This window comes from Crinia signifera, chromosome 11 (genome assembly GCF_055691185.1).
Source record: "Crinia signifera chromosome 11, ASM5569118v1, whole genome shotgun sequence".
Taxonomy (NCBI): Eukaryota; Metazoa; Chordata; class Amphibia; order Anura; family Myobatrachidae; genus Crinia; species Crinia signifera.
The window spans coordinates 28,732,241-28,746,399 of NC_139227.1; the positions used below are offsets into that span (position 1 = coordinate 28,732,241).

At 43.8% G+C, this 14,159-nt stretch overlaps 1 protein-coding gene across 2 annotated transcripts in view; it reads left to right on the forward strand.

Moving 5' to 3' along the window:
* The window catches only part of ANKRD11 (ankyrin repeat domain 11), a 167,660-nt gene that overhangs the window by 92,932 nt on the left and 60,569 nt on the right, over window positions 1-14,159 (forward strand). For both annotated transcript variants that reach the window (XM_083163990.1, XM_083163991.1), the window contains one exon: window positions 13,071-13,212. In XM_083163990.1, coding sequence (XP_083020116.1) covers window positions 13,129-13,212 — 84 coding nt within the window. In that variant the 5' untranslated portion in view covers window positions 13,071-13,128. The remainder of the gene's footprint in view (window positions 1-13,070; window positions 13,213-14,159) is intronic.

Below are 14,159 nucleotides of genomic sequence, written 5' to 3' on the forward strand. Positions count from 1 at the left end.
GAGCCTTGAGCTTAGTCTATGTGATGTTACACACTACCGCTGGTACTCATGACATGCTTTAGAAAGACACTTAAAAGGCCGAACAGCTGCCGGCACCGTCATTTCACCTCGATTTACATGCCCAAACCCAACCCTAATGATTGCGTTCAGCAAATTTTAAAATCAACAATTGAATATTGCACGCAAACTCCCGTAACTTTAAACAGGAGATCGGCAGGTGATGTACAGTTGACTAGCCCCATTGTGTCCAGTGAGATTGGTAGTAGATTGTACGTGTGTACTTTATTTCTCTCTCGACTACTTCTCTTCTAGTAAACAATAGTGTTACTTGAGTAACTACTGGGGTATTTTTTTTCGAAATAGACTGAGGTGATATGGGTTGCATGCAGTTCATGTACCCTAGTAGCATGTGTGGTATAGGGTGTTATATGGGCAATAGAGGGATATCCTGGTGATGCTATGGTTGGCAATAACAAAGAATAGAGAAGTAAAGGGTCTGCTACAAAAACTGGGAATGAAAGGTCAGAATACCTGGGGGGGGGGGGGGGGCGCGGCAATTCCGTTATCTTCGATTCTAGGTTAAGTGCCTTTAGCTATTCATTTGACTGCATCGCAAGCACCACTTAGTGCAACTGTGGGGGGTGATTCAATTGTTTAATGGCATTCCATTTCTCTCGTCAGTTTAGATGGGTTGCTATGTAATTGTTTGAGCACGCATTGATTTATCCTGACCTCAAACGACAGGTTTAGCCACACAAAATGGCTAAACCCGACTAAAGTGCTACCCGCAATGCAAAAAAAGTCCAGTTGTTGCACCCAAACAAGACCATTTTAACACATTTCTGCTTCTAGCCGGGAAGACTGAGAAAAAATGTTGGTGCGCCCTCTAAAGTCTAGGGCTTAGTAACGGTAGATGAATGGGCAACATATGTAAAGCACTGCGGAATGTGTATATAAATTACTGATAATAAAAATCAATCTCCCGGGTTAAGTGTTGGGCAGGATGCAGTCACCGTATTTGGTAAGCCAACGACTAGCCCTGAGAAAGTAGTTAAAACTTATTTTGACTAAAACCTTGGCAGGCTTACCGTGGGAATAATCGCTGCAGGCACTAAACCTGCAAGCAACATCCCCACAATGCTAATGGAATCACAAAGTAAGTCACTTTTTCCTCCTCTGGAAGGTCCGTACACACGGTAGACCCCTGATGCCGATATCAGTAGCAGCGGGGTGAAACTTTGGTAATTGCATACATACTTCGCGATGCCGGTGGGCAACCGTGCTCTGGGGCCATGCTTAAGTTGACGATCTGCTAACGTCTGTTCTTGCACAGGTGACCGAGGGTCAACGACCCGCAGAGCGCACATCGGCAGTTGGGCCAATTTACACTCTGGGCGATAGTGAACAATGTTGCTCAGAATTGCCACAATGGGCAATATCACTCATATTACACAGTGTGTATGGGACATAAGTGTCGAAGGAAAAAAATTATATATTTTAAATGCCCTTTAGTTGTCTGAAAAAGTGTATCCTCTAAATGCCCACAGTACAATGCACAATTGTTTCCCTAAGATCACACATATTGACCAACTGCTGCACTCAAGTCTTCCCCCTACTTTGCATTGTGGGGTATAAAAGTTAACCACACATAAGCTATTTATTAGACTTCAGCAGACTGTCACCACTATTCCTGTCCTTAGTTGCATTTTCATCACATCTTCCCATTTCATGTTAGACTCCTTCCCCAGCAGCAGCAATCCTCCAAGCCAGACTCTTGCTACTGCTTTTTACCATATCTGTCTTTTTAAAGAGCCTGTAGGCATATGTATCAAAGCTTTGAGATAAGGGTAGAGAAATAGCAACCAACTGGCTCCTAATTGTCCTTTTTTCAAAGCCTGAAACTGGCAGAAGCTGATTGGATGGTACTTAATATGTCCACTATTTATCTCTGCAAGCTTTCATACACTATTCAGTCCACTGCCCTCTTATAGCCGTCAATTCTTTACTGGATATAAGCTCTGATTATTGCATTGGTCAGTCTGATTCATCCAGTGCGATTTTTTTTATCCTGTCCCCAGCAGTATGATTGGATGATTTTATCATATGCATAAAAGTGCATACACACGGTTCAAGATTTGGCCTATTCAACCTTTTCCGATGTGTTTTTTTTTTCTACTCCTTTTCGATTTTCCATTAGATTTGCTATTTGATCTCAGTGTTCCTGATCCTTCAAGCAGGAGATTGAAATCTGAATAGAATGCATTGAACACATTAGATTTGCACTATATAGTCTTGGCTGCCACTACACGGGAGCACGCATTGGGATGGAATGCTAATAAAAGCATTCGATGCCCATTCGATTTCGATATCTCACCGTATGTACCCACTATAACATTTTCCCATTATTAGTGAAATCAATCATTCGGATTGGAATTGTACTGTGACTAGTGTGCACTGTGACCATTGTTTTAGCCGGTCAGATGATTTATATCTGGGTCACATCTTTGAGGTGTGTACCTAGCATAAGGTTGCAGGCATGATCTTCCACAAACCTCTTCTGCTGTCTAGATGTGTATCCAATTGCTGACAGACCATGTCTATGTCGACATGGCTGTGGTCGATGCGTGAAACATTTGCCCTGACTTTTTGGGGATTTTTAAAAATATTTTTGCCATCCAGGTGGACTCCAAATGGGAATGGTAAAGTGTGAGCGGAGCTGTAGCAGAGCATGCGCCTTACCGTAAACGTGGCACGCAACGCTCTGCGCTTATTGGCGGTCTACATATTCATGAGCTGACTGACACCCAAAAGGTGAAAAACATATGTCGACCAGTGTGTTCTATTGGGGTGAACCTAGACACTGTCGCGCTAATATACAGTACCACACACTTCTAGATGGGTAAGGCAGACTTCAGCCTGTTTATTTGTAACTTTTGTTTAATTGTCATTATTATATATTGCTACCTTACACCAATGTGACTATGGGATTTCTCACTAGGAGGGAACTGGATGCTTTTCAGTCTGCCCGATGGAGCAGTTGCATGCGCCCAAATTTCTGCCCTCAGCTTTGAGGTGTTGAGCAGAAATGTGACCCCTCCATGCTTTGTGCGCTCTAACCAGGACTGTACACTGCTCACCGGCTAAAGCCTGTTTCCGGTGGCGAGCCTGATAATGGGCATCCAAATCAATGACATTGCTCCATTGAACACACATTCACTACCCTGCATCCAAAACAAGTGTGGCTCATCTCGGGGGACAGGTGTTTATGCTCAGCAGTGGGGAACTTCTTGCTCAGTTCTTCCTTCGTTCATTGTAGTGCCAGAAGGTCATTTTAAAATGGTGTTTGACACCAAGCTATCTGAAAGGACTTGACAGAGCACTAAAAAAAAAAATCCAAAAGGTCTTGGTTCATCCATAAAAATATATATTTCTGGACTGGTTTATTTGTTTGGGACAATTGCAAATGAAAGTGCACACAACAGGCAACATGCTCCCTCCTAGCCAGTGTTCATCTTCCCCTCTTCCAGTCTGTGTGCATCCCCTTTTTCCATATTTATGGTTGCTTAGCAACCTTCGCCAACACTTAGCACATCTGCAAGTGACTACTCTCTGATGGGGAGGACATCAGCGCTTCCTGCAGCTGACCGGTCTCCTAATGTCACCCTGCCAGAGTGCTGCAGTTTCTTGTATGCACAGCACACTGTGGTCCTACCTGTTACATCTGTGCATAAACCAGCTGGGGTCAATGCAGATAGCCTTTGGCATTTATTGCCCGCTTCCTAATTTGGCAGCTTTGCCAAGATTACTTTGATGGAGTGAATGAACGCCTCAGCAGGCAAAACACGATCTAGTAATTGTATCCATGTTGAATGTTTCTATAGCTCGACACAATATACATGATGATCCTGTGTAAAGGTTTACCAGGAATGGAATGTTTATACAGTGGGCAGCATTTCCCTCCAGGCGAATCAGGGGCAGCCATATCCCTGGAGTAAGATAGGCAGGCCGCCTAAGATACTGCTGCTGACACTTCATGTTGTAAAAGTTGTTCTACTGCAATGGTTCAAACTCTGTCCTCAGGACCCCACACAGCTCAGGTCTTCCAGGTCACCCGACGGTTGCACTAGTTAACTGACACATTTTGATCCACAGGTGGAGCTAATTATTTCACTTGTGATTCTGTGTGGAGACCTGCACTGTGTGGGGTTCTAAGGACCGACTTTGAGAACCTGTTATATAAATGTCTTTAGACATGACTCTAATGTGACTCCTTAAAGAGAATCTGCTGACTTCTATATTTATTGCTGCCCAAGGACCCTCGGCATGGTTGAAGTTAATCACAACAAAGCCTTTCCAAATAGCCTTCATAACCTCCACTATGCCATCCAATGCTGCACACTGCCACTTCTGCTGTAATCCTGCCACTCATACTGTCTGCCCCTTGGTGCTCTGAATAGATTAGGTTTGCTATTGCTTTGTCTGATTACACCCAGTTTGTGAATTCTATAACTTAGTTCTTCATGATCGTGTTGCGGGGTTTGTACTGTATCAGGATTTTTTTTACATTGTATGCCTTCATCAGAGAGATTCAGTGACTGCTAGCAGGCATGTGATCTTTTATATGCGGAATTAAATAGTTTTGGTTTTGCTGATGGGCGCGATTGCTCATGCCAACCCCAAATGCACTAGTTTTAGCCAAGTAAAGAGGCGAAACATGTGCTAGCTACATTGTACACATGGGGTTAATATGGTTCCAATACTGCATCGTGGTTAGTGTTCTCCTTTGTTTAATTTATAAACATTTAAATGTACTCCTTATTCCCGCCATGTTGTATTAAACGTCTGATCTGGACACTGCAATGTTAATGCTTTGCTACTGGGACTTTCCTGCTGGCCCTTTAATGCAAATGTTAGACTGTCTTGTGCAGCATCTTGTGACCTGTAGGGAAGTGGAATTTGCAGCCCTATTTCATCATACTAAATCAAGTCATCTCCTCCACCCTGTTAAACAGGTCTGTGGAAAATAGAATCTGGCAGTGTTCTGCACATGTCTGTGGGAATAGCTGTGGACGGTGGTTGGTTTAAAAATGTCTACAATGTCTGTGAGCAGTTTCCCTGTAGGGTAGGTCTGGCATTCCGGGGACTGGCTAGCTGCCACACGCTGGCAGTTCTTGGTCTACCTCCGCCTTGTAACCCCCTTCCCCCACAACACACTTTATTTGGGGGGAAGGGGGGGGGGGGTGCCTATACATGTGGGTATATGTATTGAAAGGCACCACCTAATCCTGATCATTCCCCTGTATATGAACTACTTTTTTTTCATTATAAATGAATAAGAATGAACTGACTAAAACTAAGTTAACCTACATCAAAGAAATGTATAATGCATAACAGTTCATTTGCAGATGTAGCGGTCGAAGAGGGAATTTCTGGAAATGTGATGCGCTCATTGCTGAATATGAGCTTGCAAGGCCTCTGTGTGTGGAATCTTTTTGCTTTTCATTCAGCCATTATTGGGGGCAGGGGATGGGATTCGCTGAGAAGCGAGGGGATGTAGCTCCCAGGACGAGTGGCTGGAGCGGCTCAGTTGTCTGCTTCTTGTGCGGCACTTAGGCCGTGACATGCAGTTTTCTGCCACTAATACCAGACTCAATACCTTAATCTTAAGTGTTGTGCTGAACCTGTTTAGCAGTCTCCTATGTTACTTGACATGTTATCTTGTGTGTTGGCTGCAGCCTTTATTATTCCACCCTGATCAAGCTCTACAATACTATATCACTGCAAACGTTCGCTTTTTCTTGTTAGGATAGGGCTGAAAAGGAAAGCGGTGGCCGAATTTCTGTGTCCAGTTGCAGATGTGCCTGTTGTGTAATGTTATAGCCAGGATAGCGGCAGGCTTATGACCAGTGATGGTAAGCCTGCTTAGCTGACGAGGTTGTATCCTTAGCCACCGCCTGGTTTAGGTGCTCCAGCTATTACTACTACTGAAGCAGATCAGAGAGAGAATTCAATTCAAAGCGGTTTTCCCACCCGGTTTTATGGCCCCCCATACACTAGTGACTTCTCCAAGCAGTGAATGTGCCAGCAATACCCTTTTGAGGTGCCTGGGACTTGGGAGGCAGGATCACGGTGATATGTTATATGTGGTCATTTTGCATGTGATATATTGCATGGGATCCCATCAAAGCCTGCCTGGGTCCTACAGATTGCTTTTGCAGCTGGTGTGATGCGCATGGGACCGTGCATCGCATCGGGCCTGCTGTCAATCGTGTGCAATTTAGACGCTTTACATGCGATTGCCGCAATTGCACAAAGAGCTCAAACCACATGTGCATCACCTATTGTATTGGCACCTTTTTAAGCTCGCCATCCACTTCTGCAACTTCTGAGGGGAAAAGCCGCATGTGGTCCCATTCCCGCTGCGGGATCCGATGGATCCTTAGTGCAGCACTGACAGGCTCAGATGCGTAGGGAACAACAGATCGGAATCGGAGGCTAAACTCCTGCAGTGTGGGCTCTTCGTCTGATTCCTTAGCCCGATGCCTCTGAATTGGATGAAAAGGGCCCAAATCACACAAGTGGATGTGGGCCTTAAATTAAAAAATTAAGAATACGAATTCCTACTAAAAATGTCTGTTCACTGCAGGTTTGGCCCTGGCACCAGTGATCACAGATACGCCAGTGGTTTCCTTTCTGCAGTAAGGTGAATAATAAATGTAAGGTAAAAAACCTGCCGGTCTGATGTGTAGTCTTGGTCAGGGGTCTGCACATTACTTGCATCAGTACACCTGCTGCAGTGGTTGCGGCTCGGCCTGATCAGTGCCCTAAAACGACCTTCGAAGTAAACTTATGGATACTGTAATGCAGCAATTGGCTAGTTGTTTTTTTCTTTTTTTTGTAGATGGTGTTGCAAATTCTGCACCAAGTGTTGATTAGTTCTATGCAGTAAACAGGAGACATTTATTTATTTGCAGTTTCTTATATAGTGCAGCAGATTCCGTTGCGCTTCACAATAGTAGACAGTGATAAAACAAACTGGGTAACAGACATTTCCAGTTAGTAGCAGTAGCAGTAATACTGCTGTCACTTGTTCATAGATGCAAATCTACAAAGTAGTTTAGTTTTCCTTTTTTATCCGTTCTGAAAGTGAAAATGGGCGGAAGCCTTTGAGTGCTTATAGAATAGTCTTTTGCCCAGTCTCCTGCTCTGTCCTGTGACTTGTCATTACTTGGTATCAGACACTAGAAAGTAGTGACTTTGCACAAGGTCATGCAGAATGCTCATTGGACTGCTGCCAGATGATCCTGCTGTAGTGTCAGATTGGAGACTGCATCATGTGTGATGTGCAATGTGATAGCTGTCCCGAACACTTCCTGCACCACTTAGCCAATGTTATCAGTGCCATGGCTGCCTTGTATTAACCATGCAGAGTCCACCTCCCTACACATAACACTATATATTGTGCCGGTTCATTGTTTACAAGCTTTCTTCTTTTTTAAGTTACACCTTTTTCTGTGAAGTTCTCTTTACCATTTATGTCCTTAATTCTAGTTTATGCTTTGGGTTGTATTAGGGGCGTATTCGATTAGCTGCAGAGCCTACTGTGGGCTTTTACCTCCCAGAGATATTCAATTGTCTATTTTACAGTAAGCTCTATGGTTAATGTGCAGTAAGGCATAGGTTCTGAGTTACATGCCCAAAGCAATGCAATTGCTGCATGCTGTTACCTGCAATAAGGCCTGGTGGAACATGTATTGTGGATTTCTGTTCACACCATCTTGACTTGTCAGCAGAAACTATGTCCACTGTGATCATGTCGGGCTTACTGCACGCTTGATACATTTGTTAAAAAGCATGATTAAGTTTCTTATATAGCGCGCACATATTCCACAGCGCTGTACAGAGTATAGTTGTACAGTCACATCAGTCCCTGCCCCAGTGGAGCTTACAGTCTATATTCCCTACCACATGTACATGAACACAGACATTTTAGGGTTAATTTGTTGGGAACCAGTTAGCCTACCAGTATACTTTTGGATTGTGGGAGGAAACCGGAGTACCCGGAGGAAACCCACACAAGTACAGGGGGGATATACAAACTCCGCACAGTTAGGGCCATGGTGGGATTGGAACCCATGACCTCAGTGCTGTGAGGCAGTAATGATAACCATTACACCATCCGTACTGCCCCGTATACAGTATATAACACATGGTGGGAATAGAACCCATGACCTCAGCGCTGTGAGGCAGTAATGCTAACCATTACACCATCCGTACTGCCCCGTATACAGTATATAACACATGGTGGGAATAGAACCCATGACCTCAGCGCTGTGAGGCAGTAATGCTAACCATTACACCATCCGTATGGATAATTTAACATGGCTGCTCTCCCATCTGAAGTGACCATTGATATCCATTCGACCACGTAAATCGTTAATCCATCTAGACAACTGTTTGGGGCAACCAAAGTCCTGGTTCATCGCACCTTGCATTGGAGGTTGCAGCTGATATGTGGAAACCCCCTCCATAACCACTAGAATAGAGCAGCAATTGAGTTGAATAGATGCCTACTGCCTGTTATTTTCTGGACTTTACTGCACGTTAATTATGAATAACTCCAGACACTTCCCGTGGGCATTTCGTCCCTTTGGGTAATTTAGTCCCCCCCCACCATATTATTGTTTGCAGCTTTTTCATGCATGAAGTGTTCACCATATATTTATTTTTATCATTACATCAGACATAACTACTTCAGTTCTGTACAGCACAAGTGTATGTAGTCTCTGAGATATGTGCACTGTTTATCATGACTTTTCAGATGTATTATTGTCCGTGTTTTGCAGTTATTGCCTTAAAATTCACTTTCACTTTTTTTTCTGCTGCATTCTTATCTTTTTTTTTCTTTTGGATGTTTAGAGCATAAATTATTTTACTTCTGGTTTCTAGCAATAAAGGTCTGTGTGGTTAATGTTCCAATATAACTGGGCAGGGCAGTCTATTGAGTAAGCAGCTCCTCTACCATTGTTAGTTAGCTGGAGGGATAGAGGCAGGTTAGGTCATTTAAACGAGCCACTGGACTTGTCAGCTTGGGCAACCTGTCACGTGGTCATAAGATTCAGGGTCCGGCCTAGAAATGACTAGAAAGACCAAGCTTTGTTCCAGCAACAGTAGAGACCATCATTTACGGTCTTAGAGTGTGAACACACGGTATAATCGCTGGCAATATGGTAGCTGAGCGACCATATTGCCAGCGATTGGAGTGTGCACTGGCTATTAATCGCCGGGTGCGCGCTCCCATTTTTAGCCCCCTTATGATCGCTGGCGGCAGGAGCTTGCTCGTGTGACCAGCTGATTCCCTCTGCTGCTCCCCCGGCAGAGGTTCCCTTTCATCAGCGACAATCTCTGGTCGCTGATGAAGAGGAGACACTGAGCAATATATTGCACCGTGTGTACACAGCTTTACGCTTTCTGACCTTGATCTCTTATGTTGGTGCATTCTATTGGTGACCGCTACTTTAATGTCCATAATCCCATATGTAATGAGTTTTAGTGAGTGTCGCTGTATCGCCTAATGTCTGTTTCTAATGTGTGCATCATGTAATCCATTTGTGATGCTGAGGCAGCAGTTCCTTATTTTTGAATTTGGATGTTTAATGTGCTATTTGTAGTGTTTGGCTCCAGGCTGCAGCACCCAGATGTATTGTGGTCAGGATTTTGTTTCAGGGAATAGCAGGATGTTAATCAAGCTCTGGCTGTAAATGCATACCCATCCCTTGTACTGGTCTGTTGATGCGAGGGGTAAAATGCAGCTTCTCGATTGGAAATGTCAGTGTGGCTTAAATATCTATCTAGCAATGTCCTGATGTGCTATTTGTGTAATAAAAACGAGATGTTGACAAGTAAATACAGACCTAGGTGTTTGACGTCAGTGTGTATGGGAACAGTCCTGTGAGTGCTGCGGTTTCCTACTCCGCTACAGATATATAGATCTATATATAGCTGCTGCATACAGATTATTTTATAATGTCTGAATCATTGCGATCCTCCTATGGTGAAGAGAGATTCAGATTTTAAGACCTATTTTTTTTCCTGCTTGATATTTTATACTTTGATTTATCTCCTATGTAAGTAGTTTTTTCAGCAGCTGGTTTCAGACCTTTCTGGTTACCTGTGAGGATGTTTGTGCAATGTCTAAATCGTGCTGTCATTGTTTTTTAGGAATACATTGGTGATTCTGTATCTGACTGTGGTCTGTTATATTGCAGCAGTGGAGGGTCACTGTAGACTGCAGTGTATCCGGTATTGGCTCCTATGTTGCAGTCTGCATGCAGCTTCATACAGTAGCACTGCTAGTCCCATGTGCCTGTTACCACAGATGTGGAAATTCCGTATGTGCTTTTAGCTAGTGTGATGGCTATATGGAAATAAGACTAATTAGGTCCCTTTTTTTTTTTTTTTTTTTTTTACTTCGTGATACGTAATCTGCTAATAGAAGGACCATGCTTATGGAATGGTAATTTGGGTTACCAAATATCTTCCTATGGGGTTTTACTTTTAAACCTGATCTAATTTTCCTCCATGCCAGACATCACTTCAGGTCTGGTTACAACATGTTCCCGAGTGTTTGAAACAGGTTTTTGTTCCTGGACTTGTCTCCTGGCAACATTACCTGGATTGCAGAGTCTTTTGTCAGTGTGTGCTGTGCAGCAATTACTGGAGACCTAATGATTGTGAAAGGTGAAGACAGCAGAGATGCTAGATTTGCTGTCTAAGCAGAGCAAGGCTACCACAACGGTGTTTTATAGGCCGCTGTATGTACGGCCCCATACACACTAGAGGATATAGGGGCAGATGTATTAAACCTGGAGAAGAGATAAACTGGAGATAAAGTCCAAACTATGGCCCTCCAGCTGTTAAACTACAAGTCCCATCATGCCTTGCCACAGTTGTGCTATTAGGGAATACCTTAACTATGGCAAGGCATGCTGGAATGTGTAGTTTCACAACAGCTGGAGGGCCATAGTTTGGACATGCCTGAGACAGGGTTGCCGACTTTAAGAATTCTCCCAGAGAGGAGACTTTCTGCAGCAGGTCTTGGGGCGGTTCTTGAGCGTGGTGTCGTTAAGCCCCACACCCATGATGCAAAATAGCCAACTTCATGGATCTCTGTGGAGGGGGCGGGGCTAAAATGACACAATTGTGACATTTTAGCTCCGCCCCCTCCTGAGACCCGCAGATTGCGGCATTTAAATGCCGACGTCGGGGAAAGACTGCCGCGATCAGGGGGAACCAGTGAATCCGGGAGGGTTGCCCACCTTTCCGGGGGGCAAGGAGGGGGACCCGATTTTCGGGAGACTCCCGGCCATTCCGGGAGGGTAGGCAACCCTGTATTAAAAAGTTTGTTTTTTAATTGTAAAATGATACATGCTCTTAGTCAGACCAAGCTGACTGACCTGCCATTGTTTATACTACTCAATGATGCGGTTCCTTCTTTGAATGTTTAGGTTTTGATTTTTGGGGTCTTTTTTTTTTTTTTGACAGGGTTTTCTGGCCACCTCTAAGTGCAACCTCTGTGACAGAATCTTGGCTGGGCTTATTACCAGGAAAATCTGCTCTGGATTTTGGGTTTTGTGACGTGCCATGGTTTCTGGTCAAATCTGTTCCATGATAGCTGGGTGCAATCTCTATTAGTCTAAACTCCTTTTTAGCGTGTCACTTGTGATGTTTTTGGAAGCAATTTACTCTGGCAATATGCCTGGTGTGTATAGCAAATAAAAGCGAACACGTTTTGCCAACATGACTAAGCAGATTTTGCAGGTTTTTTATAGGAAGGGATTAATAATGGGTAAGCCAGCATGTCATGTAACCTCTCTGAGTGTGGTCACTAGTTAGGTGCCAGTTATGTGTAAACAAACTGATGTCCTAATATTTTGGCTTTATATGACTTAAAATGCATGGAAACTGTATAATTAGTACACATTTGAACATCCCTGCAGTTCATTGCTAAATACTGCCCAGAAATGTTCCCATCTCTGCACAGGTCTGAAACCAGAGACATGTATTACAGATCTGTGCATAAGTTTATTACACTTAACGGGGAGGTCAGCTCCATATTTAGGACTGCGCACACATTCTGTAGGTACGAGTGGAAACTATCAGCATTGCAGCTGATGGACGCAATTTGCCATTCTGGAATGCATCCTGTCAGTTCAGGGACTTTAATTCTTCCATTACGGGGGTAATTCAAAGCCTGCAGGTTTTTCCTTAAAAGTCAGAATTATCTTCAGTTTTCTCCTATAATAAATCAAATTCACATTCAAACCATTCTAATGAGATCACTGCTAATGCAGACTAGTGGATTTCTGCTCATACCCCTCCTGGGGTGCTAACACAAATCCAACAATACTAGGGCATTGCAGGAGGCACTTAAGTTGGCAAATACAAGAATTCACGACTTGACTTAAGGAAACAATCCGAAAGACTTGGATCAGCAAATCCACTTCTTTTTAGGCTGAGATAGATGCTAATTAGACAATTACTCCAATGCAGGTTCGGATTTTCCAAGAACCGATTCTGCAGTAACGAGTCGTGTGAGAAAACTGCCGGGATTGAATAGGTCCTGGCTGGTATTTCCGACTATCGGCCAGGATTGAATACCCACCTTTAGTGTCCAGGTTTAGTTCATCTTCTCGTATGGTAGTCTCAGGTGGAGAACACATGCACAGATAACATAGCTAGCCTGTCTGATTTACTATTGTGTAGCATTTCTTTCCCTAACACAAAATATTGTATGTGGCTTGTTTTTCTCATTTGTCCAATCCCTTGTGTCCAAGTTCCCACCACAGCACCAAGCTCCAGATAAGAATGGCTGATAACCGGTCATTGTTCTCTTCCGTGTACTCTATAGGACTTTCTGATCTATATAATTGGGCAATTGCTGTGGTGTTCTAGAATACAAAACACAAATGCTACGGAATGGGGGCTAGCGTGATATGTACAGATTTAACATTTTTATGGGGGTTAAAATGAGATTCCACTAACTTTTTTTATTCTTCTCTCCTTTTCAGACGGTTGATGACGAAGCGATAGGGGCATAAATGAAGGCCAAGTAAGGAAGGCAAAACGATGCCCAAGGGTGGGTGTTCTAAAACACCACAGTCAGAAGAATTCAGCAGCTACGACATGGTGGAGAAACAAACTGGGAAAAAGGTACCGTATCTTTGTATGTGCCCATCTTCTGCCATCTGTCTGTTCCTTAATAACACCAATAACAAGGTGCTGTTTCTCAGTTGCTTAGTTGAAGATATTTATGTTGAAACATGTTTGTCCTGGTTTGTGCTAGTGGATAGCTGTCACTGAAATGAAGTGGGATGTGTTTGAGAGCTATGGAGGGGTAGATTCAGTTCAATGCAATGGGCAGGCCGTTCTGGAGCTCCTAATAGCATCACATAGTGTAGTAGTACCGCTTTGACATAGCTCTGCCGGGATCTCAATCACAGCTACGACCCTGGTCCAGCACTTTCACACTAAACTTGTCACCCATTCTACACAGGGCGACCTGAATTTTACACTTCCTTTAACCCTGGTTGGATTGCTTTTGTTGATTCTGCCCTTATGCTCTGCCACCTACAAGGGTGAGGTTCATTATTTTGCTTTTTGTTTTCAGAATGATGCGGGATGGTGCATTTACTTTGTGCAATGGGTTTTGTCCAATCTCAAGTAGGTGATAGTTGTGCTCTCCTTTTTGGTTTGGTGTTTCCTGATCGCCCTAGCACAGTGTTTCCTAATAGTGAGTCATTCCTGCATTTAATGATTAGTCATATTTGAATACATGATTTGTGCTCAAGCATGGCTATCACTGAAACCTGGACTTTTGGAGGGGAAATCCGTTGTTTCAGGTGGCTTCCAGCAGTTGTTGCTCCGCTCGGGTGCAATGAGTGTCAAATTGCAGCCCCCAGAGGTGGCGAGCTAAAATGTGCCCTTTTGCATCATGCCCAGGACTTTCCTCAGGGTAAGCCATGTTGCGCTGCTAAACCCAGCGCTGATCGGTACAGCTGGCATGAAAAACCTTTGTACATGGCTTTCTGATTTCCCGTCACTATAGATGTGACTGGGCCTGATTAAAATAATGGGTTTCCAGCCCCCCCACCAAACAC